Source organism: Mustela nigripes, chromosome 4 (genome assembly GCF_022355385.1).
Source record: "Mustela nigripes isolate SB6536 chromosome 4, MUSNIG.SB6536, whole genome shotgun sequence".
Classification (NCBI taxonomy): domain Eukaryota; kingdom Metazoa; phylum Chordata; class Mammalia; order Carnivora; family Mustelidae; genus Mustela; species Mustela nigripes.
In genome coordinates this window covers 15755959-15783270 of record NC_081560.1, presented here as the reverse complement: position 1 = coordinate 15783270, position 27312 = coordinate 15755959, and the positions used below count along the sequence as shown (strand labels likewise).

Genomic DNA, 27312 nt, shown 5'->3' with positions numbered 1-27312 from the left:
TAGAATTTTTGAAGAAGACTGAAATAGATGTAAAGGCATACATAGACTGGGCAAGTCAATAACCATGTCAGTTTTCTCCAGAAAAATTTACATATTAAAAAGATACATAAAAGCAGTCAAGTCTCAGCAAAATTCTCCCCTTGGATCCAATCTGGCCCACGCATATATACGCAGATGAAAGGATCTCACTTGCATTAGGACCTAGAAGTTGAAGAGTACCTAAAATCAGTGTTAAAATGACGTTTCCATGCAGCAGATGGACAAAATGTAAAACATACCCACAAAATATACCAACAACCCATAAAATAAGACAGAAAAAAATCCAGCTAATCAGCACAGCTGGGTGCTAGGACAACGTCTAAAAGATCCAAGGGAGAACAGGAGGTAAAGAGCAGGCGAAGGAAGGAAAATCTGGTCATGGCTGAGGTTGTTGTATTTTGATTGAGTTGAAAAACTGAGCCAAAAACTACTTTTAATGAGAAAGTCTGCTTTGGAAAACTGATTTTGCGTGTGAGTTCCAATACCAAGTTTATTTGTGGACACTGAAATTTAATTTCATATAATTTATATGAATTGTAAAATATTCTTTTGGATTTTCTCAAGCATTTGAGCATCTGAAAACCATTCTTAGTGCACAGGCTGTGCAAAAGATAAAGAGGCAGCAGACTAGATGTGACTTGAGGTATAGTTTTTTAGACCTGTGGTTTCAATCATTACAAGACTGCTTGTTTTGTGATTATATTACATTCCGATTTCATAGAGATTGTATTCCCCAGCAGGCCCATTTTTTAAAAAGCTGATCTTGTGAATCATTATGTCATTGCTGTCCCATTAATGGTTGTGAGGTTTGATCATTTTTTAAGTAGAACTCGGGAAGAAGATACCCACAGCTAAGATCAGCCTTTATACTGAATCTGGTCCATATACTGCAAGGACTTTTTCACTTTTTCACATATACTACAAGGACTATTTAACCCTTTAGTATGAAACCAAAAAGACAGCAGTAGAGAATCACACTATAAATTCTTAACATCTAAAAGTTAAGTGGCGTAGTGGTGGGTTGGAAAACTCCTATTGTGGTAGGATGACATCAGACCAAGAAATGAGGTGACAAGAGTGTCTCTGTCCTGGAGGTATTTAGGAAAGGCAGCTCTATGGAGGAGAAGGAATAGTAGCACAAGGGATGGTATACGGTCCAGTTCAAGTAGAGTCTAGAGACAGCAGAATTCTGGTGGCCGAGAGCACCAGTTTGTGCCCAGGACAGTCCTGGGGCTTCACTACCTACTAACTGAGATTTGGGGCAAATTTCTTATCTATTCCGTGCCTTGGATGCCTCGTTTATAAAATGGTGACCATGGTATCTACTATAAAAGGTTCTTTTGGGAAATAAATGGAAGGACATGTGGAATGTTTAACCCATGGGGCGGCACACGTAGATGTGCTGATATCATTATGTTACACTAGTGAGGCTGGGGCAGCTGGAACTTCTTTTATTTTTATTTTTTTACCTAAAACAATTCTGACCTTTAAGTGCCTTTGGGGCTCATGGAACACAGGCCACACTTCAGACTTCATGATGCTACAGCAGCACAAAACTATTTTATCCTTAAACATCTTTGTGCTCGAAAACACAAAACAATGGGGACAGACTTGTATGGGCAGACACAAAAAAGAAATAACTCAAACGAAGGTCGAGCTCAGGTTTCGTGCTTGCCCCCAACACCTCTTTTTTACCTTATCAGATGCTAGAGAGTTGCCTCAAATACAGGATATTGTTTTCAAGGCCAAGTGCCTTCTGTCACTGAAAGTAATATTTTTCAGAACACTGCACTTGACTTTTCTCTCCCCATTCAATAATATTCCCCATTCAATAGTAACTGTGCTTGACATTCACTTAGTTTCACCAAAATTGTTATCTTTTCTTTTTCTCTTTGTTATCTTTTTTTAATTGCTATCTTTTTTTTTTTTTTAATTTCAATGGTCAGGTGTCACATTACTCTCACATTACTCTTATTCCTTTGACACAATTATATTCAGTCTTTTCAACTAGTATTGATGAGAGCTAAAGAAGTGCAAGGCATGTGAGGTGAGAGTCACAAAGGAGAATGAAGCACGGGCCATGTCTTCAGAGGGTGTCTACCGCACTAAGAACCACCGGGTGCCTTCCAGTTATCTTCTCCCCCCAGTTTGTGGAGTTGCTATGCATCTGATTTACCAGAGTTCAACATCTTTTTTTTTTTTTTTTCAAGAGATGGCTATTTTAATTATGATTTTATTTCCTAGCTATTGTCAAAGCCATTGATTTTAGGAGAAGGATCTTGAGTCAGCTGCCCACAGAACCGGAGCCTGGTAATGAAAACAGCAGAACATATTAATAGCTGGGAAAGCACACGGAAGGGTCAGCTCACATTTAAGAAGGTTCTTTCCTTTCAAATCTGAAATCTTTGGTCTGGGCCAGCGGTTTTCAGGCAGTCCCGACACTGATGGAGAGCTAAGACCTGTCGGTAGGTGCAATCCTGAATCATACAACCTACTTCCAACAAAGGCCAGTGGCCATCATGTCAACACAGCGGTAGGTTGTTGACTCTCGCTCTCCTTCATCCCTCCCTGCAACTTGAAGTCTTCCACCTACGGCTCCCACCCAGACTCATCTCCATTGTCCGGAACTAAAAGATATGAGACAATCATCTCGACAAGCTGTCAACTACTTGGAGAATAACAGTGGGTGACTGGTAAACCTTCCTTCCTTTCTTTCCTTCCTTTTACAGCATGCTCCTTTTTGACTTCTGAGAATTTTCCACAAACATAACTCTATTTCTGTATTCCTTGGTGGTTCTGTATTAAATAAAATTTAGACCACCAGTCTTTTTATGTTATTGCCTCTACTTAATGTTCTATGTTGGGAAAAATATCCCCTTGAAGCCTATGTATGGAAGAGATTACGATCAAAATTCATAGAACCTTCCCTCTTGGTTTTGGGGTCACCAGGCCACTACCACAGAGTTCATTTATGAATATTAGGCTGATATCTTATGTGGGAGGTTGATTTGAAGCCATATTCTTATGGCATATCCATTCTGTCACTAAGAAAGCCGTATAATCTAGCCCCATCTGCTCTCCTACAATCTATCCCCTCTTCTTTAGAACCTAAAAGTGAGCCATAAATGAAGAGCAGAGGCTTTGGGAATTTAAGTAAATTCACACAAGTACCCAGCCATTTAGTGGTAGAGTCACAATCCAAATGCAGTCTCCTTTACTTCAGAGGTTATGATCTTATATACTCTGTTTTATAGATTCTTGAGGAATTAGAATTAGTGGGGGGTTTTGAAGAATGGATGGAATTTGTGTAGGTCAAGTTGGACAGAAGTTGTCTTTTAACTCAGCTCACGCCAAAACATGAAGAAAGCAAAAGCCAGAATAATCTTAATGGTTATGAAAACCTTCTTTTGACTCTGGCATTCCAGGATTTTTCTTAGTTTCAGCTTTCATTAACCGTCCAACTAATCTTCCATACTTCTTATCAGAATTCACAACCTTTGGGTAAATCAAAAATGTTTCCTCTCCCAAGTTCTCCAGTCACGCTGCCGGCACACTGTGCCCTCCCTTATCCCATCTGCTTGAGAATCCCACAGGAATGCAGCCATCGATGAGAACAACAGTGAACCACAATTCAGAGTGAAGAAACTGAAACGAGATTCATATAAATTCTGATTAAATAAGTTTCAGATAACTTGGCTGTGTGGCATGGTTGTAATTCTCAACTCCATACAAGTGACATAGTTGTTTCACATGTGATGTGATCGTCACTGCTGTTACAGCTTCGTTTTTGAATCTGTACAGCTAGGCTGACTACAACTTCGTTTAGAAAAACAATGGCAAAAGCTGTACATAACCTAAATGTCTATCCAGAGAGAAAGGGTTAAATAGATACCGTGGAGTAGAACAGTAGTTTTAAAAAACTGAGTTAGAGCTTCATTTATTAGCAAAATCTAATCTTCATAGTATACTACTGTTAAAAATAAGTTGTGATATAATAGAAGTATATATAGTGAGTGTGCAAAGAATGCAAATCCATTTTTATTAAAAAGAAAAAAACAAATGTGTATCCTTCTATGTCTATGTGTATAACTTTATATAGAAAGAAACTTTATATGCAGAAAGGTATCAAAAGGTACACACTAGAAAGATATCATCCTAAGGTCTACTTTGAGTGGGGAGTTAAAAGCCAAAGAGAAGTCTAGAATTATACACAATTAGAAAATTAAGATAAGCCAGGATTATAAAACGCAGCAGCCTTCACAACACAAGTGGCAAATGAAAATCAAGAGAACCTTATATCAAAGGTTATATCAAACCTTATATCAAGAGGACCTTAATATCAAAGACAAATGCATATGAGGAAAGATTAAAATTGGAACAGGAATAAAGAGTCTTGAAAAAGATTTCTCTGTAACTTAGAGCCATGGCCCATAAATGTGTATAAAGAACTTTAACTAATGATGGCCACAGAGGTGACCAGGATTCTTATACTTTCTACATCTTGTCTACCTACACCCCTTTTTCTCCTACTCAAAGAAAAGATAATCAAAGTATGAGTGATGGTGATGTCAGTAGAGAGGTCCTAGTGAATTTGAAATAATTTTGTTTTAAATAATTGGCATTGTTAAAATATTGTGGGTGATGTACCCCAATCAGGTAAACCGCTGACTGTCTCCTCACACCCGGCCTCAACACACAGGTTGAGTAGGTGACTATGGCATTAAGGAACCGTGGATTCAGGGCAGCGGGAGGGTCATGAACAGTGCAGTGCAGAGGAAGAATCAGACTGGGAAGTTGAAAAGGGGAAATGAGAAAAACAGAAGAGCCCCTCCCAGGAGGCTGAATACTGGCCCCGAGGGTAGACCTTAGCCTGGTAGGCCGGCTAGGGTGAACACAGCAACATGCACCTTACTAAGCAAGACTGGCCGAAAGTATGTCTGCTTTGTGAAGGCTGCACATTAAATTGAATATAAAGAGACTTAATTTCTGATAGAACCAAAAACGAGCTGAAAATATGCACCTTTCAAAAGTGATCTATGTAGACACTTAAGAAATGCACTTGTGTGAGTGGGGCTAGGTGGCTGGGGGAATTCACGTAAGTAACAGAGCTGTGCCACCAGCAAGGACACGGATGCTTCTGGTGCTAATTCAGGGCTTCGAGTCCCTTCACTCGACTCCGATTACATAATCAACTCTACAGTCAACCAAAGAGATAAGAGACCTGCTCGTTTTGGGATGTTATTTTTCTTCATATAAATGGTGTGATTTGGATGAATATGTCCTTGTTCTATAATGTAGGCAGAATCATATCACCTTGCACATACCAGGCTCCTTCCCATTCTAAATATAATGATCATGTAAAACTGCATGCTCTTTAAATGAATAATGTAACAAATTTATTTCAAAAATCCCTGATATGTGAATTTTTTTTACTGTATGCTAATGGAAAATCAGTTTCTCAGGCTAAAAATACAGCTACACGCCCCAAAGCAAACCTGTTATTTCTCATATATGTATTTAAAAGTCAATTGGCATCAGTTCTATGTAATTGATAAGGAAATTACCTGAACCACTGTTTGGCACGCATATGCCAAACTTGCCCTTAATTTACTTTCAATTACTCACAGCTGATGCACACATAATTTAAGGAAAGCCCAGCAGCCCCATTACACACTCCAGTAGGTAATTCAATTAAACAGTATTCACCTAGCATTTAACTATACCATCACTGTGAATGAAATTTTTTCTTTTTCATAAAACTGAGGGAAGATGTAAAAGACAAAGAGGAAAAACAGAAGTCCCTCTGGACTGGGAACCCCTGCTACATTCAATAATGTCCAGTCAATAACCACTTCACTTGTACATCGATCTCTCGTTTACACATCCACATTTCTCATCTGCCTGCCCAACCCATCTACTGATTCCTTTGGTTTCCATTCATCACCAAGTGGATAAACAGGATCTCTTTATCCTTGGTGAATGGACCCACCAGGGATGGGTAGAAACTGTGTGCTTAGACCTCTCCGTCCAACTATAAGCCTCCTTGATAGACTTGCTACTATTATTTTTATCTTTCAAAACTCTTTCTCTTCAAACCTCTCTCTCCTCAAACTACCCATAACTCCTACGGCAGCTGAATACAGAAAAGGGATGCCCATTCCCAAAAGCAGCTTTGAACAAGTGAAGAAATAATGAAGGTGTGGTAAAAGATGAAACTGAGAAATAGTATAACATTCTTAGGAGCTCTTTTGTGTGAGAATGTCCTCTATCAACAACTGTGTCTGTGTTATTAGCAGTAATGCCTTCACTTGCAACAGACCTGGCCCCAGGCAAGTCTTATTTTAATTCTTTATTTGATCCATTTCTGACAGCTTTGATCTAGCCCAAAGGAACCACACTCTACTAAGTTCCTAGCTAACCCCAGTCCTTCTCTGAGACTAAATTAATTCCCAGGATGACTCCCTTAAACTAGTTTCAATCCATCCATTGAAAGACTTCTAAAATCCAGAAAACAAATTAAGGAGAGAGATGAATAAGGATTGCCAACATGAAGAGAAGAGAAATAGATCAAGTATTTATGAGCAAAGGCTGTTTGCCTAGGACAGTGCTCTGATGGACTGACTAGATAGACCCATCTCCCAGAAGATCAGGTCATTATGTAAAATGGAGAAAAAGGATCAGAGGATGAACAAATTGATATGGACTCAGATCTGACCAGGAGTTTTTTCTTATGGAAGCGAAAGACACTTCTAAAGGATGAAAGAACTTTTTGAAAATGGTATATCTATTTTGAAATACCCCAGCCATTCTAATGTTAGTTTTAAGTAAATCAATTCTTAAAGAGGAAGAATCACCTGGATGAATGCCTTTTTTTTTTTTTTTTTTTTTTTTTTTTACAGCTACCATTGAACCCTATTGTAATCTTTAAAAGCTCAGATGGTAGCTCATAATATTCTGGAAAGCGCACTCCTGTGTGCCAACTACGTCAGTCCTTCCTGGAACACACACTGTGCAGGGGAATTAGGATGTCTACAAAAAGCCTAACTGCTCCTGGTTCCATTATCCCTGGTTCTGTTATCTTCCTCTGCCCTAGCCACAGAGGCCTCTATTTCCCTGCCCTATTTTTTCTCATCCTGGTCTTCCTCTTGGCCTCTCCTCACTGAGGACTTCTATCAGCCTATGGGCCTCAAGAATGTCTTGAGAGTCATCAGAATGACTCAAGGGTTCACAAGCATCTCCCTACTCCCATTAGGGGGCTGGATGACTCCTTGCAGTGGGGGGCTGTCCTGTGCATTCTAAGGTGTTTAGCAGCATTGCTGGCCTCTACTAAGCAGATATCAAGAGCACCACCTGTCCTAGCTGTGACAAACAAAAAAATGTCCAAATTGCCAATTGTCCTAATAAAGGAGCAAAATCTCCCCCTGTTGAGAATCACCAGAACAGTTGAATCTTCTTCTACTCCTTAACTTAACAACTTGGGGTTAAAAAGGTAATAATGAAGACCAGAGAGGGAACAGGGAAGGAATGATCTCATTTTAGAAGGCCTCAAGAAGCATTCTTTCTACCAAATATGTCGGCAGAGTCCAATTTCTCTAAGAATTCTACCCTATCTGTCAAGCTCAAGAACATCCTGAATCCGCCAGCACAGTGCATTTTGCTTGTCTCACTTATCAGTTCCAGGTTATAAGAGATGCCGTTAAGATGGAGGGGCCTTTGTGTTTTGACCTCAGAGACAGTGTAGGCAGGAATTTTCAGCAGGCTATAAATATCCAGCGCATTCTTGTATAACCCATAATGCCTTGTTAGGTTAATATAAGGTGTCATTGTTGAGCCTTAGTGCTTTGTTGGCAATTCACTATGAATTTGGAAAGGAAGGAAGTAGAGCGAATGACATGCTTAAATGATTAGGAACTGCCATATGGCTCACTAATAAGGTGACTTGGGCACTTATACACCTTTCTAAAGGCTGGTTTTCTCTTGAGTTTTTTCTAGCCTTAGAAAACAGTCAGCTAAAATGTCAGCTGCCAATGAGTGAGCTGATGGGAATTTCCCAACATTTTCCCCCTTAACTTACTGGTGCCATCACAGTTAATTCTCCAGGCTTATCTTGTGTTATCCTATACACAAGAGAGTCCATTTAAATGCATTTAAGGCAATTTGTGGTCCATGTTTCTGACAGGTCTTTCTTTTACATCGCCCCCTAGACCCCCCATACCAAGACAGACTAGAGACTGACATGATCGATTTCTGTGTTAGGAAACACAGATTTAATATTAAATTTCCCGCCAATTGGTCACTTTCTTTGTAAAGCTAATAGCATCTCTGTGCCTTGGTTTTTCTACGTGCCCTCAGAATACCACAGAACTCAATCTACTTCAACTCAGCCTCTCCACAGCACTGACACATTTCACTGCATCCCCCTCTGAAACACATTTCACTCTTGGCTTTCAAGACACTACCTTCTCCTTGATTTCCAGTTTTCCTGCAATTCACCTCAGTTTCCACAACCCTTCTTGACTGATGGTTCTCTTCAATTTGTGCTCTTCCTGACCCACTCGGGCAGGCAGGTATGGGCCTTCTCTATCTCAGCTCTCCCTGGTGATCACCTCCAGCCTTACAGTTTTAAGTACCACCCACTTCCTAATGGAGGAAGTACAAGTTTCTATCTCCAGATATGAATTTTTCAATGGGCTTTAAAAGTCACAGATCTCATTTTCTACACCCCAAAATCTCTTGGATCTAACAGGCATAACAAAATTAGGGTGGCTGAAACAGAGCTTTCTAAACACCATCCCTCTTTCTCACTCCTCCTGTTCTTGACTGCCCAACGTCCTGGCCACATGTGAATGTTTATCTTCTTCCCAACTCCTTACCTCAAGCAGCTCTCCTTTGCTCCACTCAGGAAACTTTCTCACCCTCTCCCTACTCTGCGGCCATGTTAATTCAAAGTCTCGCTCAGGTAAACTTCTTATGCCATGAGCAGAACTTGGGCTGCCCTAGATTTCCTTTATTCCACGCCTTCCTTACTACTCAAAGGCCCCTGTTATTTATACCTCTGCAAGGAGGGTTGTGGGCACAGTAATACTCCTGACACTCATGGTTGGTGTCTGAATTGGTTATCCTATGTGGTCAGGGCATAAAGCCTTCTGATGTGACATTCATAATGCAGCAGTTTTGACACCAAAGTTTGACCTAACTGCAAGGAACCCAAAAACCACAAGCTTTTGATATAGTTTGATGAATAATTCTTCTTCATGTTTTTGTTACCAAATGACAAATGAAACAAATACCCTTCTCATATTCTAGAGTCTCAACCATTTCCTGATCTCTGGGCAAATGTACGAATACGGTATAAAGAAACCATGGGACAAAATATCCACCTACCAAAACTCTGACACCAAAATGATGATATTAAGTAAGTCAGAATAATAAACAGATGTATTAGTTTAATAAAACTGCTTAGCAAAAAATATCTGAAAATGCCTTGATAAAAATGCAAAATGCAAAATGTTCCTGAGAAAAGAGTACAGACTCTTAAAAAAAAAGAAGACAGATTCACAAACCCTTATAGGCCTTAGAGTCAATTTTTAAAAAACAGAGATTAGCACTAGCTTCTAAAAGTACTGAGCTTTTAAAAATAAAATTAAACTTAGTGTCTTCAGGTAAATATGCAAACAACCAATAGGAGGAATGTTGTGCTCTGTCTAAAAAATGGAGTGGAAATTAGCCTTTTAATGGTTGATAAAAAACAGTCTCAGAAGTAGAGTTTATTTTCTCAATGTAAACAATCCCTAAGTGAATTCTTATCCTTTTTATTGCAGCCAGATGGAAGAAAAGACTCTTAAATAGTGGGGCACTTTGTTTGAAACATAAACCTACAAACAAATAAGAACACCAAGGCTGCTCCTGTCGGTATCCTTGGCTGATGGTAGAGGGTATCCACCAGCAGACAGAGATGATACCTAGAGGCTACAAGATAAAAATTTTTAAAAAATTGTTGTTTAAAAAAAATGTTGTCTATATGAAAGGATGTTTAGGTGTAGCAAAAAAGAATCCAAAAGCGAATGTGAGGTGCCAAACCAGGATTCACAGGTTGAGACATCTTTAAACACCTATCCCCCACATGGAGGTATGAAAGGGTCTAGGACAGGATTTATTTATGGAGGGAGACTTGGCATGTTCTTACTCCCACACACCCCTCTAGTAGGGAAGGGGAATGGCTTCTCAGAGAAAAGGGCTTTACTGGGACCACTCAGAGCTTCATTTTGCCCCTTACCAGTTCGGGGTATATTGTACCCAGGGATCTGAACCATGCCTGAGAAATCTAATTTGTAAGAGGATGGCTTGAGAGTGCAACAGAGTCGGGACAGGGAAGTGGGGAGATTGCTGTCTTCCCAAAGACTGCTGGGGCAAAGGATATCTGAGTGTTTTCCTGGCGATTTGATGTGGGTCACAAGAGAGAGGCAGTCTGGGTTTCTTAGATCCTGTCCAAAAGACCAGGGTGCGCCAATCAGACTGCATTTTAGAACATTTGCTTGATCATTGTGGGAAACAGAGAACTCACTTTCCTGGATGTGAAGAAGACACATGCAGCCCTGGTTGCTAATGGCAGCCATCTTGGACACGGAAACATCTAGTGCAGAGGTGAAATTGACAGACAAGGAGAACAGAGCTGAAAGACCAGCAGAAAAATGAAGCATGAAGCTTGACTAAATGGTACATAAAATCCACCCTTGACCTGAACTTTTTGCTGAGGTGAAACAATAAGACTTGAACCCTGTCAAGTTAGTTTGAACTGAGCTTCTAATATTTATCATTGAAAGTGCTTCCTTTTATAATCTTTTCTAAGTGACCTGGGAGAAAGTCCACAGTCCAAATTTGTGCTACACTAGGATAGTCCAAAACCAGGAAAAGGGGAAAGAATCAGAACGTCCACTTCACTTGGTTCTTCGAGTGAACTCTATCTCTAGGGAAGATCTGGCCTCTAATCCAAATGTAGCATTGACTGAAAGAAGGACCTTCTTTTTTGGGGGGGAGCTAAGAAAACAACCAGAGGCAGTCAATTATATGTTACCTGGTAATGAACTCTCTGGGAGCCAGAAGAAACTGACTGCAGGTCCTAATGAGAAAATGGAGAAAAAAAAATCCATACCTTAAGATTAGTTTGAATAAGCTTCCTCTATACCTCTATCAACTGAACCCCGAATGAGTATTAAACTCATCTAGAAAGTATCTATAACTCTTCCAAACTCATCAACCTTACACAAAGAAGGTAATGCCCCAAATAAGCAAAAACACACCAGTCTGGAATGAGAGAAGAAAGGCCATTTAGCTACTGAAATCTAGACATCCTAAATAGTTTTAGAGGGGAGTGAGAGCGTTTCAAGGATCAACAAGACCAAAAGTAAAAACCGGGCAATTTCATTTTAATACAGGGGTGCCATATTTAATTTGCACTGAACTTTTGGCTTATGAAGAAAGCTTCTAAAATCCCTTAAAGTCCGTAGAAAGAATTTATTGATCTTAGACCAAATACAAACTGTCCTAGTAATTGTGTTTCTGCCACTAAGTGCTTGGCAAACACAGGATTTCATAGACAGCCAGGAGAAAATCTCTGGCCACCTCTGCATGATCACGAAGTGCAAATTAATAGGGTTGAAATTAATGAAGTTTTACTGGCAGATTCTGAGAGTCTGGCTCCCTTTACAAAGTTTTATAACTAAGTTGTCACCATGATCATGTCCTGAAGGCTTCATTGTTAATGAAGGTTGTGATTCTATTCACAGATGTCAGCAATCCTGGGTACATTTGTCTTCATACCTGCTTCCCATGGGGATTTACCAACATGATCTCTGGGCCCAACTTAGTTTTTAAACTTTTCCTTTTTTGACTTCATTTGTTCATTCATTCATTCATTCTTTTTTTTTTTTTTTAAAGAATCTCACTTTCAGTTGACTGTTGGTATTATAAGCATGCCAATAAGTTAGTTTTCACCAAAGTCAATTCATCAGTCATGTCGTAGACTACTGTGAAATCTTAAGTAACCCAAGAATTAAAAAGGAAAAAAAAAACTTTGGTATGATTTATGATTTGCCTTTTTATTGCAGGTTTTCTGACAGAGGTTTCACAATAAAATAAAAACACATTTGGAAAAATGAGATATTGTGGCGTTTGAGGAATATCGCTTTGGGTCTGAGTCACACACTAATAAGTCCACAAATTTTAACAAGTTGAAGTTTCCCTTGGTAAAAACAAAAACAAAACCAAAAACAAACACAAGTGTAAAATTTGCTGACTTTTCTTCTCTCGCCCATATCAGTATTCAAAGTTTGGTCTTTACCTCAAAATATATTGTGTTTACAATTCCATCTCTATCCTTAAAAATGCTGAAAAGGAAACTTCATAATTTTTCATATATCTTTATGCCTCCTAGGCCTGAATTTACTGCCACCAAAAGAACTAGAATCTCAAGTTCAAAGCTAAGCGGCCACAACTTGATGGTATTTTTTTTTTTTTTAGATTTTATTTATTTATTTGATACAGAGAGAGAGAGATCACAAGTATGCAGAGAGGCAGGCAGAGAGAGGAGGAAGCAGGCTCCCCGCTGAGCAGAGAGCCCAATGTGGGGCTCAATCCCAGAACCCTGGGATCATGACCTGAGCTGAAGGCAGAGGCTTAACCCACTGAGTCACCCAGGCATCCCAACTTGATGGTATTTTAAGTGCTATATATCTTTTTTATTTGTGATATTTACTTATGGAGAATGTGTCATCTAGGAGAGACGTGTTCATTTTGTGGTGTCTATCAGAATTACCCAATAGCTTAAAAAAATACAAATGTCTAGACCACATCCAGAAAAAGATTATTTAAATCTGCACCTTTCATCAAGAAAAAATGATGAAGTGGTGGCTATTTATGTTTTTCATCATTTGTAGAATGAAGAGAGTGACTACTCCCTCTCAAAGTTTGGCAAAAACAATCAATGACAACCACCATGCCGGCGCTGGGCCTCCTGACTTCGCTGATGCAGCTCGGATTAGTGGGAATGCCACCTATGAGGTCTCTTCCATTGTCCTTCTCTGTGGTAAATCAGACTGAGGAGCAAAGTGGAGTATCCTGGGTTCTGACACACATTCCCAGGAAGGACAGAAGGTTTTGCTTTCCCGTAGAAGTGATATTTTTTTAAAAAAATGTAGTGATCTCTGACCCGAGTCTGTGCTAGATACAAAACATTAAATAACCTGTCTGTTCTCCGTCATTATTGATCAGGACCCTTTGAAATTCTCTACAGCTCAAAAAACACAGGGATGTCATCTGGCAAGAAGACAAGAAGTTCCAAGCTACAGTTATGGATCTCACTAGAGCAATACCCTTTCCCATTTCAACCACCTGGGGAGGGAAAATAGCCATGGGGGACAGAGAGAGAGAAGATGTGGTCAGTGCTTAAGGGACGAGGACACTTCCACTTCCTTCCCAGATGCATCATTCCGGAAGTAAATATATATGGCTGGTAATTGTTTACAAAAATGGAAAACTGAGAAGAAATAATTGGCTAAAGAAACTCACCTCCTGTAGGCGGTCTATGTACATACGGCAAGTCTCCAAATCACAGTCTCCACGCACAACTAGAATACCCAGAGGGATAGCTAAGGGGGAAGGAAAGAGAAAAGTCTAAAATAACATATTTGATATTTCTAAATTGGCATATATTTGTTTCTTACGGTTAAAAAAGTCTCTCATAAATACTATTAGTGTTTTGGACATTTTAATATCCCAAATTCTCCTCAAACCTCCCCTGGGACCCAATCTCTTTATTTTGGATACTTTCCCTGCATGAACCATGCTGTCCCTTGCCACCTGGTCAGCCTTCATTTTGTCTTGGTGGTCCTGGGATGAAGTATAATGTCACAAGAACAGTGGGCTGCAGGACTGGGAGGTGGCTTACCGTCAGCTAACAATTTATGCCTGCATTTGCGATAGTCCATGTATCGCCAGAGAGGAATTAAAAATTCTGGACACTTACTCCTTTCCCTCATGAATGTGTGGGGTTTAATATTTCTGTCCGTTTGTGGTGGTTCCCTGTTCAAGAGACTCAAGCTACTCAAGGCACTGTTGTTACCTCGTGGCCAACACCAGAACTACACAGGCATGAAATGTTTAAAAATAAATAAATAAAAGGTTCTTGACTTTAAACATGGTCAGTGGAAATGCAGTAGCAGCAGGGCTTTAGGGAACAGTTAGGAAAAGTTGCTATGCGTCTTAAATACCTTCTACTTAGGTGGCGGTGAATGTTCCACGACGGCTTTAATGGATACAACTCCCTACATCAGAGTCCTGAAACAGTGTCTCCTTTCCAAATTTTCAAAAAATGTATTGCCTATCTCTAATTTTAAAAGTATAGTTGTATAATAAAATCCATCATTTAACCAAAAAAATACCTTTCAAAATTCTGAATTAGCCAATTACAGTTTAGCAAGCACGTGATAGGACACTGGTATTCACTAAAGATTTTCTAAATCTTTCATTCACGGAATTGTTAAAGTCTCATCATCAATAAATGGGTCTGAAAATGAAAATGTATTAAAAATTAATAATATAGAGCATAAAATACATATAAAACACATGGAGAAATTTTGAAGAACCCACAAGGTTGTAGAGAAGATACCTATACACAATAATAAGTATAGCATAGGCTACATTAAATGTATGAGCTTAGTCATTTGAAAACTGTAGGAGAGAGGAGCTAATTCTTGCCTGGAGGGTACTTTTAGGCTCTCTGTAAGATATGAAACCCCACTGTCTCTTTTAGTTAGAGAAGTAAGGACAGTCTGTAGAAAAAGAAATAGCTTCTTCCTCATTATGACCTCTTAAGATTGGCAAGCTTAAGAAACAGGGTGTGATATTGATGTCTCCAATGGAAACCAAAGTCCTACATACATAAAGCTTGAAAGCATTCATCATTGGGTAGAATTATGTAACCATGTGCATAAGTATGGACTCTCTCATCAAGAATGACTTGTTTACCTTCACAACCATAATGTCTGGTAGAGCAGAGGTAAATAGTCAATAAGAGTTTGTAAAAAGAGGAAGAAGGGCTTAGAGAGTGTTCAAGCATGAAAGAGCTAAGTCAGCTTTCCAGGGGAGGCATAAAAACAACGGTTTGGAGCAGGAGACAGAGCATGTGTTGGATTGGAGCAAGTGGGAGGGGGGAGTAAGCAACAGGGTAAAGAGCCTTCCAAGTGTCACATGTTTAGGGGAAATAATAATCTGGAAAAGCAGCTTTTCTCTTCTTGTTGAATATAACCAGAAACATCAAAACAGTCATCAGTATGGAAATCATGCATCTTTAAAAAATGGAAAGGAAATTCAGTGAGGAGATTCCTAAAAGTATTGATTAAACTAATCATCCTTGGCTAGACCACCACATAGGTCCAAATAAGGTTACCTACTTAGGTAAAGAAAGATTAAGGATTTCTGACACTTAAGGAATGAGTGGGAAAAGCTAGAATTTTGGCTTAGAAAGTCAGTCAAATATTGTGGAAATAAAATGTAACTTACTAACATGAGAGCCCATGTTAGAATCTTAGTTAAGGATGTTTACTCTTAATTTCAAATGTGAGAGTGTAGAAAAATGAAACTTAGTCAATACTTATCTATTTACTTAAATTAGGAGACACATTTTATAGAAATGCAGGAATCCTGTCAACATCTCTGATTACCTTCTATTTTCTATACTGGGAGTTAATATGGTCATAAATTCAATGTACTTGGTAGCAGATATTTTAAAATACAATTAGAGAGTAGATATTCCAGACCTGAAATCAAGAAGGTAGTGCTAGGAAAAAGCTTTCAAAGACCTGTCATTCATTTCCTACTGTAAGTATAAAGTCAGCTACTCTGCAATACTCTGCAAGAAGTCAATTAAGAGAAGGAGTGCTTTTGATTGATGTTACCTATTAATTGGGCTTAAAAAAACCATTCTCTACCACAGTTTCATATGATGATTACTGACAATTGCTGTCAAATCTATTCTATGAAAGTAGTAGCATGCACTACAAAGGATTTATAGTCATTCTCTCTTGGATTCAAATCTGCTGCTTTAATCTTACAAATTATTCACATTAGCTCTCTGGCCCTTATAGTGATGACTATGGTATTTAGGATAGGTATCTTCTCAAATTTTGTGAAGAATAAATGCAACACTCTATTTAAAAACGAATAACCAAAAAACTATACTCCCTTTACTATCTTTTGAACAACTTTAGCTAGAGAACGAACATATCTCATCATGTATCTTTCATTTCACCATAATACTATAAGGATTAGCTGGTAGTTCCATATATTATATTCCTGTTTTCTTAAACTTCTACTCTTCCTGCAATGAGGAAAAAAAAACTATAGTATAAAAATACTGTGCTCTGAAAGGTTCTTGTGGGGCTTGACATGGTGGAGAAAGCAGAAATATGTGGAAAATTGTCATCTTCCTTTAACAAAATTGACAACTAACTACCACTGCAGTGGCTTCCTTCATATTAACTGGGAACAATGGAAGTAGTTATCACTTGAACATTAGCATCATCTTATTTTGGCATTAGAGATTTTACTTGATGCCAGTAAGCAATAGCCAACCCTCAACCTACATAATGGAACTTTTATTGCAAGGACCAAGTAGAATTTTTAAGTTCTAAGCAATAAAGAACAAGCCGGTTTCTTAGTTAAGATGGCAGATTTAACACCCACATTTTCTCTTACAAGAAATGCTATTAAATTACAGTAAATGGATTTTTTTAAAGGTATAAACCAAGAAAAAAGAAGAGAAACAGTGAGCAGATAGTAACAGATGAAACAGGTGGAAAATTGGTAAGTGACCCAGAGCTCCTATAGAGTCTAATCCTAAACCATGGGTGGGATTGATGAAAACCAACATGATTTATATACAAACACCCTCAGAAGTCTTACAAATTGGCAGTCTGAGGTGCCTCACAAACCGAGGATGGAGGGGGTAGCCAAAGTAGATGACTAGATTTCACCAACCACTCTGGCAGGTGCAAATACTTTACAGACAGTGGGGGATTAACTGACCATCTGAAGAATGCAGAAATCCTCAGATTTCTTCCCTCACTGGGCTCTCCAATGGTTGGCAGCCAGAACCTTACCTTTTTGGAAAGAGATCTGAAGCCTCCTCTCCAGGGAATTCTTAGAGAGTTGAAAGAAAATATTCCATCCATGAAATATAAACAGATTATATAAAAGAAGATAAAGAATATGAGGAAGCAAAAGGAGAAGGAACACCATTCAGAGCACAAAAAAATTCTTGAAAATAACAAAAAATTGACAGGATAAATAGAGTTTAATGGAAAGAATAGAAGATGAAGTAGAGAAAAAAAGTAGAACAAAAAAATAGAAGTAGAACAAAAATAAAATGAGGCACAAAATGCAAGAGAAACATTAAGAAAAATAAGGCTGGGCTAAGTGGTCCAACATTCAAATAATAGGAGTTCCAAAAACCAGAGAAGAGAGAAAGGAGAAATTATCAGAAATAAAATAAAAACTATTTCTTAGAACTGAAGAACATTATGGGATGCCTGAGTGGCTTAGTGGGTTAAAGCCTCTGCCTTTGGCTCAGGTCATGATCCCAGAGTCCTAGGACCGAACCCCACATTGGGCTCTCTGCTCTGCGGGGATCCTACTTCCCCCCTCTCTCTCTCTGCCTGCCTCTCTGCCTACTTATGATTTCTGTCTGTCAAATAAATAAATAAAATCTTAAAAAAAAACCCAAACAACTAAAGAACATTAGCTTCAAACTGAAATGGCCTGACAGGTAGGTGCCCAGCACAGTAACAAGAGGAAGGCATTTTATATTAAAATTTAAGAATACTGGGGACAAAGAAGCATCCATGAATTTCCAGAGAGTAACTGGATGACATACAAAGGACCAGGGATTAGATTTTTTTTTTTAATTTTATTTATTTATTTGACAGAGATCATAAGTAGGTAGAGAGGCAGGCAGAGAGAGAGGGGGAAGCAGGTTCCTTGCTGAGCAGAGAGCTAGATGTGGGGCTCGATCCCAGGACCATGAGATCCAGAAGTTTTAACCCACTGAGCCACCCAGGCACCCCCAGGGATTAGATGGTTTTAAACCATACAGGCAACTATAGAGTCAGGTAGGAAATTAAACAAGGCCTTCAGCATTCTAAGACTTATACATAATCTAAGCTCTCAAATGATTCCAAGGATTGAATAAAGGATACACCCTGTCAAGAAGCTACTGTAGTCTTTCCCCGAACAAAAGTTGAGTTTGCAACCAGCATGACAAATACATACAGTGCAACATATGGGGAATGCAACAAAGAAGAGGAGCAAAGGAGACTTCCGAGGTGGGGCTAGACAAGCCTAGGATGACAGATGCAGTGGGTTGCCAAACAGTGTATACAGCGGCACTGTGACTCAAGAGACCGCTACGGGGGCAGCTGTCATCATTACAATTTTCATGACCCTTGGAGTTATTTTTCAACCCAAGGATACAGCCCAGGTGAGTCTGAACCCATTTCTTATATATATCACATTATATTACCCAAACTGTCCTCTGCTTTCACCTGTTTTTTTTTTTAATATTTTATTTATTTATTTGACAGAGAGAGAGATCACAAGTAGGCAGAGAAGCAGGCAGAGAGAGAAGGGGAAGCAGGCTTTCCGATGAGCAGAGAGCCCGATGCAGGGTTTGATCCTAGAATCCTGGGATCATGACCTGAGCCGAAGGCAGAGGCTTTAACCCACTGAGCCAAGCAGGCGCCCCAAGCTTTCACCTGTTTTTGAGAGCAAAAGTTAGGTTATGGTGAAGCAGAAACATTCAGAGAAGTGTTCAATCCCTCTAACTGAATTTCTGACAAATGCTTCTCAGAATCCAGTCACTACCTGGCCCCCTAAATCCTCTTAAAACAGGCTCATGTGCATTCTCAGGGAAGTAGAAGCCAGACATCAATGCAGAGACTCTTTTCAGCTGTCCTAAAAGCCTTCCTTGACAAGTGAAATTATCATTCTTTCCTTACATGAGGAGGTGTAAGTCGGCCAGTCTGTCTCTATCTCTATTACAGTGTAATTCCTGTTAGAACAGAATTGCAGCTGAATGGGGCTGCTAACCTATTCAAAGCACAGATAAAACTATCTCCAATGGGATCATTAAAAGAAGGTGTGTGACCTCCAAGAAAAGCTTCTCAAAAACTGCAAGGATTTGCAAAGACTGGGTTTTTAGCTTTAAATATATACGTAGAAATGTCAGAATTTCAGAGTCTTGAAGTTAAATAAAAACAATGTCACTTCCTGAAAAGAATAAATCAGAGTTTAAAATTCAAAAAATAGCCAAGTATTTTAAACAATATTGTAAATCATCAAAAATATAGATAATCTTAGAATGAATTTATTCTATGTTGACACTACTCAGAGATACCCTTTTTAAAAGTTGACATTTCCTTAAGGATCAATCTTAGATTTACTGACATAATCAATACGTTTTATGTCCAATACTCACTCTCTTTGTATCAACTTATACTCAGTCTTGAGAAACCAAGAAGCTGAAAAAGAAACCGTTCCCTGGAAAATAACACAGGTGAAAAGCTAGGCAAACTTGTGTTTGGCAATGACATTTGAGAAAAAACACCAAAAGTGTGACTCATGAAAGCGAAGAGCAGTAAGTTGGACTTCACTAAATTAAAACTTCTGCTCTGTCAAAGATACTGCTAAGGAAATAAAAAGACCAGACTGGTATTCAAAATATGCAAAGAACTCTTAAAACTCAACAGTAATAGTCAATTCAAAAGTAGGCAAAAGATCAGGAGGTATCTCACCAAAGAAAACACATAGATGGTAAATAAGCCCATGAAAAGGGTGCTCAACATCATATGTCATTAGGAAAGTGCAAATTAAAACACCAAGATACCATATATATCTATTAGAATAGCTAAAATTGGGGAAAAAAACAAAACAAAAAAAACCAAAAAAACCTGACATCATCAAATGCTGGTGAGAAGGGAGAGCAACAGGAACTTTCATTCATTGCTGATGGGAATGCAACATGGTACAGCCACTTTGGAAGATGGGTTTTCAGCTTTAACAAAACTAAACAAATTCTTACCAGCAGAAGTACTCCTTGGTATTTACCCAAATGAACCAAAAAGTATGCCCCTACAAAACTTTGCACATGAATATTCATAATTGGCTTTATTCATAATTGCCAAAACTTGTAAACAACCAAGATGTCTTTCTATAGGTGAATGAATACACAAATTTATCGTTGTACAATGGGACATTATTAGGCAACAAAGAGAATTAAGTTTTTTAGCCACAAAAGATAATGGAGGAAGCTTAAATGCATACTGCAAAATGAAAGAAACTAGCCTGAAAAGGTCACATGCTGCATGATTCCAACTACGTGGTGTTCTGGAAAAGGCAAAACTATGGAGAGTAAAAAAGTCATGGTTGCTAAGGGTTACAGGAAAGGGATGGATGAATAGGTACGGCCCAGGGGGTACTTAGTGCAGCAAAACTACTCTGAATGATACTGTCATAGTGGGTATGTGTCACACATCTGTGAAAACCCATAAAACTGTAGAACATGAGCATGAATCCTAATGTAGAAATGTGGACTTCAGTTAATAACAATGCATTAATGTTTATGCTCATCAACTGTTAACATATGTATCATACTAAAGCAAGATGTTAATAATAAGGGAAACTATGTGTGCGGGGGTGGGGAGATGTGTTGAGGGGATACATGGGACTCTGTGTATTTTCCACTTAAACTTTCTGTAAACCTAAACTGCTCTAAAAAATAAAGTCTACTAATTAAGAAAAAAAGAAAAGAAAAAAAAAAAAAAGAAAAAAACAGGCTCTGAGTTTCCCATAGAGAGATACTTTGTTAACATCTAAGAATTTGCTTACATATAGGAAAACAAATGTTGCCTACCTTCTTGGACATAGTTTTACACTAGTAAAGAAGTCTTAAGATGAGGGGAAGAACGACTAGAAGTAAAAATCAGGGAGGGGAGGCAGGGGACTAGAGAAAGGAAGGAAAGTCCTAAGGAAGGACTAAGGGTGGGAGGGGGCGAGTGGAATCTTCCCATAGTCCTCATTAGTTTTCAATGTGTCAGAGTTATCAGGGAACTAAAGTTCTAATTTGATGGCTGACAGTAATTAAAGAGAATGAGTTGGCAATGTTTCAATCCCATTCCCCCCCCCCCCACCATGTGACACAGGTCCATTTTACAACAACTTGTCATCATTAACTGCCACAGCTCAGTGGAACCAACACAAGAAATTAATAAGCATATTAGCATTCAAAAGGATACACAAAATCCCAAGAACTTTATATTATACCATGCCATAGCTGGAGTCTGTAAAGGTTTTCATGAGCCCTGGCTCCTGTGATTAAAAGTGATCCTAGAGTTTGTACTCCATAGCTTGAGCTAAACCTTACCATAGTTAGTTCAAAATGTCACCCACAAGATAAAAGTCAATTAGGTAGTCTTCACTGCATTCTGTATGAGGATATATTTTGGGGGTGCGCTTTCCAGAAAGTAGCAATTTCCCTACAAATCCGGGTTTCAAACCACAGATTGAATTCTTCTTCTTATCCTAGTAGGAAACTGAGAAGGCAACCCAAGGGACATCCAACTCACTTTTTTAAAAAGTATCCTCTTAAATGCTTTGTCATTTATAATAGCAAAAAATAACTCCTGGTATTCACTTTCACTTAACTGCGTGTGTGTGTGTGTGTGTGTGTGTGTGTGTGTAATTGTACAAAAATACCTGTCAGGTCTACATATGATCCACTTAATTATCCAGCACACAAGTTTTAAGCATTTTCTTGTGCCAGAGACAACTGTAGTGCTAGAAGATGAGGGCACAACACTCAGTAAGACCCAGTACCTGCCCTCAAGGTGTTACAGACCAGGAAAAGAGAGACATAAAGATAATCTCTTGATTCTATTCCATGTGTATGCCTTGTGATTGGAATTCTGACAGAGAAGAACCTAATACGCTTAGGACACACAGAAATTGCACACCTCCTAGGTCAGGACACACTTCAAGAGGAGTTATCCCAAATGAAGACAATAAGGGAGTCTGGCAACAGAGACAGGAGTTTGGCAGGCACAGGAAATTCTCTTAGTCTTACACCATCCTTAGATTCTAAGAAACCAAGGTACGAAAAGCAGCACATATTCAGGACTTAGGAAAATAGGTGGGTACAGAGTATAAGGGAGCAAGATCAAGACTAGAGGCTTGCATTATTTTTTATACTAAGGAGTTGAGACTTTATTCTCAAAAGGATGGGCAGATAGTCTAGGGTTTCCAACAGATGATAAAGGTTTCACATTTACATTCACTTAGAATGTCTTCATGTTCCCCTCAGCTTGACTATGCCTGAGACAGTGTCTGACCTCCCAGTTCCTACTTAGAAGACTTTCAATTGTACATTTTTCTCTGTCCTTTTAAGATGCCAATCTTTTCCCAGAATCTCAGTCACTTTTGTAACCCTAGATTGTCTTTCTCAAAGACCTGGGAGGCATCTCTCTGAAATGGACCCTTCAAGGAAGATTGTGTCCTGATCTTTGAATATCCCCAGGTGGGTAGGAGCCTAACTCATTGCTGCTAATAAGTAACAATTAACAAACATGAATAACCTAATCACAGTGACTAACCTATTGCTAATGTCCTCCACTACTATTTTACTCGCTCACCCCAGTGCTTAAAATTTCTCCTTCCTGTGTCTGATAGCCATTTGTATGTCTTCATTAGAGAAGTGTCTGTTCAGGTCTTCTGCCATTTTTTGACATGATTATGTTTTGTGTGTGTTGAGTTTGAGAAGTTCTTTATAGATCCTGGATATCAGCCTTTTGTCTTTACTGTCATTTGCAAATATCTTCTCCCATTCCGTGGGTTGCCTCTTTGTTTTGTTGACTGTTTCCTTTGCTGTGCAGAAGCTTTTGATCTTGATGAAGTCCCAAAAGTTCATTTTCACTTTCCATCAGGGAGATTAAAATTAAAACCACAATGAAATACCACCTTATACCAGTTAGAATGGCCAAAATTAGCAAGGCAGGAAACTACATGTGTTGGAGAGGATGTGGAGAAAGGGGAACCCTCTTACACTGTTGGTGGGAATGCAAGTTGGTGCAGCAAATTTGGAGAACAGTGTGGAGATTCCTTAAGAAATTAAAAATAGAGCTTCCCTGTGACCCTGCAATTGCACTACTGGGTATTTACCCCAAAGATACAGATGTAGTGAAAAGAAGGGCCATCTGTATCCCAATGTCCAAAGCAGCAATGGCCATGGTTGCCAAACTATGGAAAGAACCAAGATGCCCTTCAACAGATGAATGGATAAGGAAGATGTGGTCCATATACACTATGGAGTATTATGCCTCCATCAGAAAGGATGAATACCCAATTTTTCTATCAACATGGACAGGACTGGAAGAGATTATGCTGAGTGAAATAAGTCAAGCAAAGAGAGTCAATTATCATATGGTTTCACTTATTTGTGGAGCATAAAAAATAACATGGAGGACATGGGGAGATGGAGAGAAGGGAGTTGAGGGAAATTGGAGGGGGAGATGAACCATGAGAGACTATGGACTCTGAAAAACAATCTCAGGATTTTGAAGAAGAGGGGGGTGGGAGGTTGGGGAGCCTGGTGGTGGGTATTATGGAGGGCATGTATTGCATTGAGCACTGGGTGTAATGCATAAACATGAAATCTGTTACATTGAAAAGAAATTAAATTAAAAAAAAAAAGATTGAAGGTATTCAATATTGGCAAGAAAAAAAAAAATTCTCCTTCCTTGCGGTGCCTACGTGGCTCAGTGGCTGAAGCCTCTGCCTTCAGCTCAGGTCCTGGGATCGAGCCCCGCAGTAGGCTCTCTGCTTGGTGGGGAGCCTGCTTCCCCCTCTCTCTCTGCCTGCCTCTCTGCCTACTTGTGATCTCTCTCTCTCTCTGTCTAATAAATAAGTAAAATCTTAAAAAAAACTTCTCCTTCCTTTTGTCACAGCAGGGTTGAGTTCACTTTCTCTTCCTTATTGCAAAAGTCTTGAATAAGTCCTTCCTAGCCTGTTTCATTTGTCCACTTGCAATTTTTTCTTTGATATTTTAGAAGAATTTTGGGAGGAGATGTGGAAGACAAGGTGAGTGGCTGGAAGGTGAGTTAGGAAGAGTTTCAGCAGCAACAGAGAGGAACAATGCTGAAGCCCAGAAGAGAGGAGTGGCAGCAAAGGTAAGAAAGGAGAGACTAAAGTTAAGGAATCAACTCCATGAAAAACTGGATAGTGAGAAGGAAAAGAAACAAGGACTACTCAAAGTTGTTTAGAGTAGCCAAGACAGCTATAACTTCCTTGTGACCTGCCAAATGCCACACTGGACTGTGGCCTGCTGAGCTGGGGAGGAGGGAGATTGAGAGAGAAAGAGATGGACCGATGGGTTATGAAAACAATATGAAACTGACCTTTGTAATGATGGATGAAAAAGACCACTTACAAATACATCGAAGGCAGTAGATAAGAACTGAACTATCTGAAAGGGGTTTCGGAGTTAGAATGTGGTTAGAGCCAGAATTCTTAAGAATTCCCAAGCCTGGAGAACCAAAAGCAGAAGGAAGGAAGGAAGAGGAAAGGGGATGTCCTAACTCCCCAGACATCCATTCAAACCCCGTACTACAGCATCTCGGAAAGTAAGAATTACTCAGTAATAGATCCTTTTCTTTTCCTCTTAGCAATCACTGGCATGAAGGGTATAATAAATGGAAAAGCAGAAGTGAGAAAGAAAATCTAGAAAAAAAAAAGATGTTAAAACAAGTCTTCTGAACAAAAATAAAAAGAGTCCGATGGAGAATGCATCCCAGGCATGGCTAGTATGTTTAAAATTGCACAAGTTTTTTTTTTTTTTCTTTTTTTCCGTACCTCTGATGAATTTAATTCATGTATTACCAGTAATAATCTATGGGAAATTATGGGCAAAGGCCCAATACTCTTATAATTATAGACACCAAAGGTCTAGATGAAACAGTTTTATGAAATGTCATAATCTTCCAACTTAATATGAAAGTTTACCAATAGTGATGTAAATTTCTACTTTTGATGGAGAGAACTCCATTTCAATGAATGTTCCTAATGTCCCATTCAATGAAATTCTTGTAAAACAAAATGTGTTATAAAATTCCTTGGGATTTATTCCCAGGGTAAAACGTAATAGCAGCTTTTAATGGTGAGGTTCTAGAATGTGCTTGACAATGGGCACTGGAAAACTATTTCCCAGGTGCATTTATCAGTAAGGTAGTATTTGCAAAATTCCTACATACAGAGAAGAACAGCCAGTGATAATTTACTAGAGCCAGCACTCTAGTAATTAGGAGATGACAAATACTTGGTTATGACATTGGAATGTTGGCTGCATGGCCTAGCCAGCCAAATAGATATGAAAGTCAGAGAAAACATTAAGGGCCCAAAAGCAAAGATTCCTAACTGTACCTAAAACTTACATACTCAAAATGATGGTTAGAGACCCTAGCTCAAAGACTTTCCACAATTTCAACATCACACTATATCTATGCACTGTTCCACGATGGGCAAGGTCATCAACAGTTAGATACAGAGGACACAGTCATATGGCTCTGAATTTCTGAGTTCAATGGATATAGGTGGAAAATTAATGACAGAAATATTTCCTAAAAATCTTCTGAAGAGGCCTCAATCTCTTTCTGGAAGCAAAAAGAGTAAACAAATTACATGTGGACAGCTGCCACACAGAGAAGAGAAGCAGGGCAGATTTAAGCAAACACACCCTTATTATCTGACAGCCCAGGGGACTCTAATTCCGTTTATCTATGACTCCAGGAGAATGCCATGGATCAGTGATTCAGGAAACCCACTAAGTATGAAGAAAAGATGCTTTACCCAGTAGGAACTATGAAAAGTCTACAGCTTTTACTTGTGTTGGGAGCACATAAAATTGTTGTTCTGAGTCAATCTGCAAAGAGGTTATTTTCAGATTGGCACACATTTCTGTACTTGGTTCTATTTGGCTCAATTATCTTTACTAATAAATTGGAAGAATACACAGAAGAAATGTCCACCTTGTTGAAGATCAAACTGTGGAGTTATCTCTGACTACAACATCGGGCTAGAAATAGCCTGAAATTTAGATTGCCTTGCGTTTATGTTTCCAATTTTAATCACTCAAATTCCAAGTGAAGAATATTTGGCTTAATGATACTTCATGTCAAAAAGAACTTTTAAGAAAAGGTCATCATTAACATTTTGAATTTCTTTTAGCTAATTCTGACACATCTAAAGAAGATAGTTGATATTCCAATTCCCTGAATTTGGAATAGTAGGGAAGTCAGGTCAAAAAAATGCAAATGAAAATTTGGAGGCTAGTGGTCATATGAGTCTAATCCTTAGTACCTAGAACAGTGCTTGGTACATTGTAGGTACTCAGTAAAGAATTGTTAATGAAGAAGTGAATTAAAGGACTTAAGGATTTTTGGTGTGTGGGTGGTTCTTTCCCCGCCTTAGTTCAAAACTCAGGTGCTCAGTTACTGTAAACAAGATGAGGCTTCCAGAGCCGAAGTGCCCCATCTAAGCCCATGATGGGACTGAGGCACTCATTCCCTCAGCTGCTGGACTGTGGGCTCTACTAAGTGCTCACAGCTGAGTCCCTCTCCTGGAAGGACACTATCCCACTCAGGGTTTGCTTCCTCTCAGGGGACATCCTGACTTGCCTCTGACAATCCTTACTTCCACTGGGACAACCCTAATGGCCATTCCAGATCCAAATGTCCCCGTGGGAGGCCTCTCTTGCAACTGTATTACAGCTTGACATCTTCCTCTGCCCTGTGTCGATGCTACTTTCCTCCGTCTTCACAATTGTTGTTCCTTCTTGGAGAGTCCCCAACAAACCTCCTACATAGAAGACTCAAGAGCCTCAGATTCTATTTCTGAGGAAACCCAACCAATAACAAAAACTATGATCCCAAATTCTTTCTTTAACACACATTTCTACAAGGTCGCAGCTATGACTTTATAAAGAAGTAGAGCTGTGTATTAGGAAAGTGTACTGGATTAGAAGAGAAATGCAGTTCTTATTAAAACCCTGTCATAGCTATGTGACCCCATGGGAGGCCATCTTCTAAGTGTCCCTGCTATAACACATGCAGATTAGTGTATATGAACATCCTCTGTTAAAGCATGAAGTAGTGTGTGAACACTAGGTGTTTTATTATG

General features: G+C 39.1%; 1 protein-coding gene across 3 annotated transcripts in view; it reads right to left on the bottom strand.

The window, feature by feature from the left end:
- The window catches only part of DGKI (diacylglycerol kinase iota), a 433300-nt gene that overhangs the window by 82770 nt on the left and 323218 nt on the right, over positions 1-27312 (bottom strand). For 2 of the 3 annotated variants that reach the window (XM_059396338.1, XM_059396341.1), the window contains exons 22-23: positions 13606-13685; positions 11114-11158 (exon numbers count right to left, since the gene is read on the bottom strand). In XM_059396338.1, coding sequence (XP_059252321.1) covers positions 11114-11158; positions 13606-13685 — 125 coding nt within the window. The remainder of the gene's footprint in view (positions 1-11113; positions 11159-13605; positions 13686-27312) is intronic. The other variant, XM_059396340.1, reaches the window with a different exon arrangement.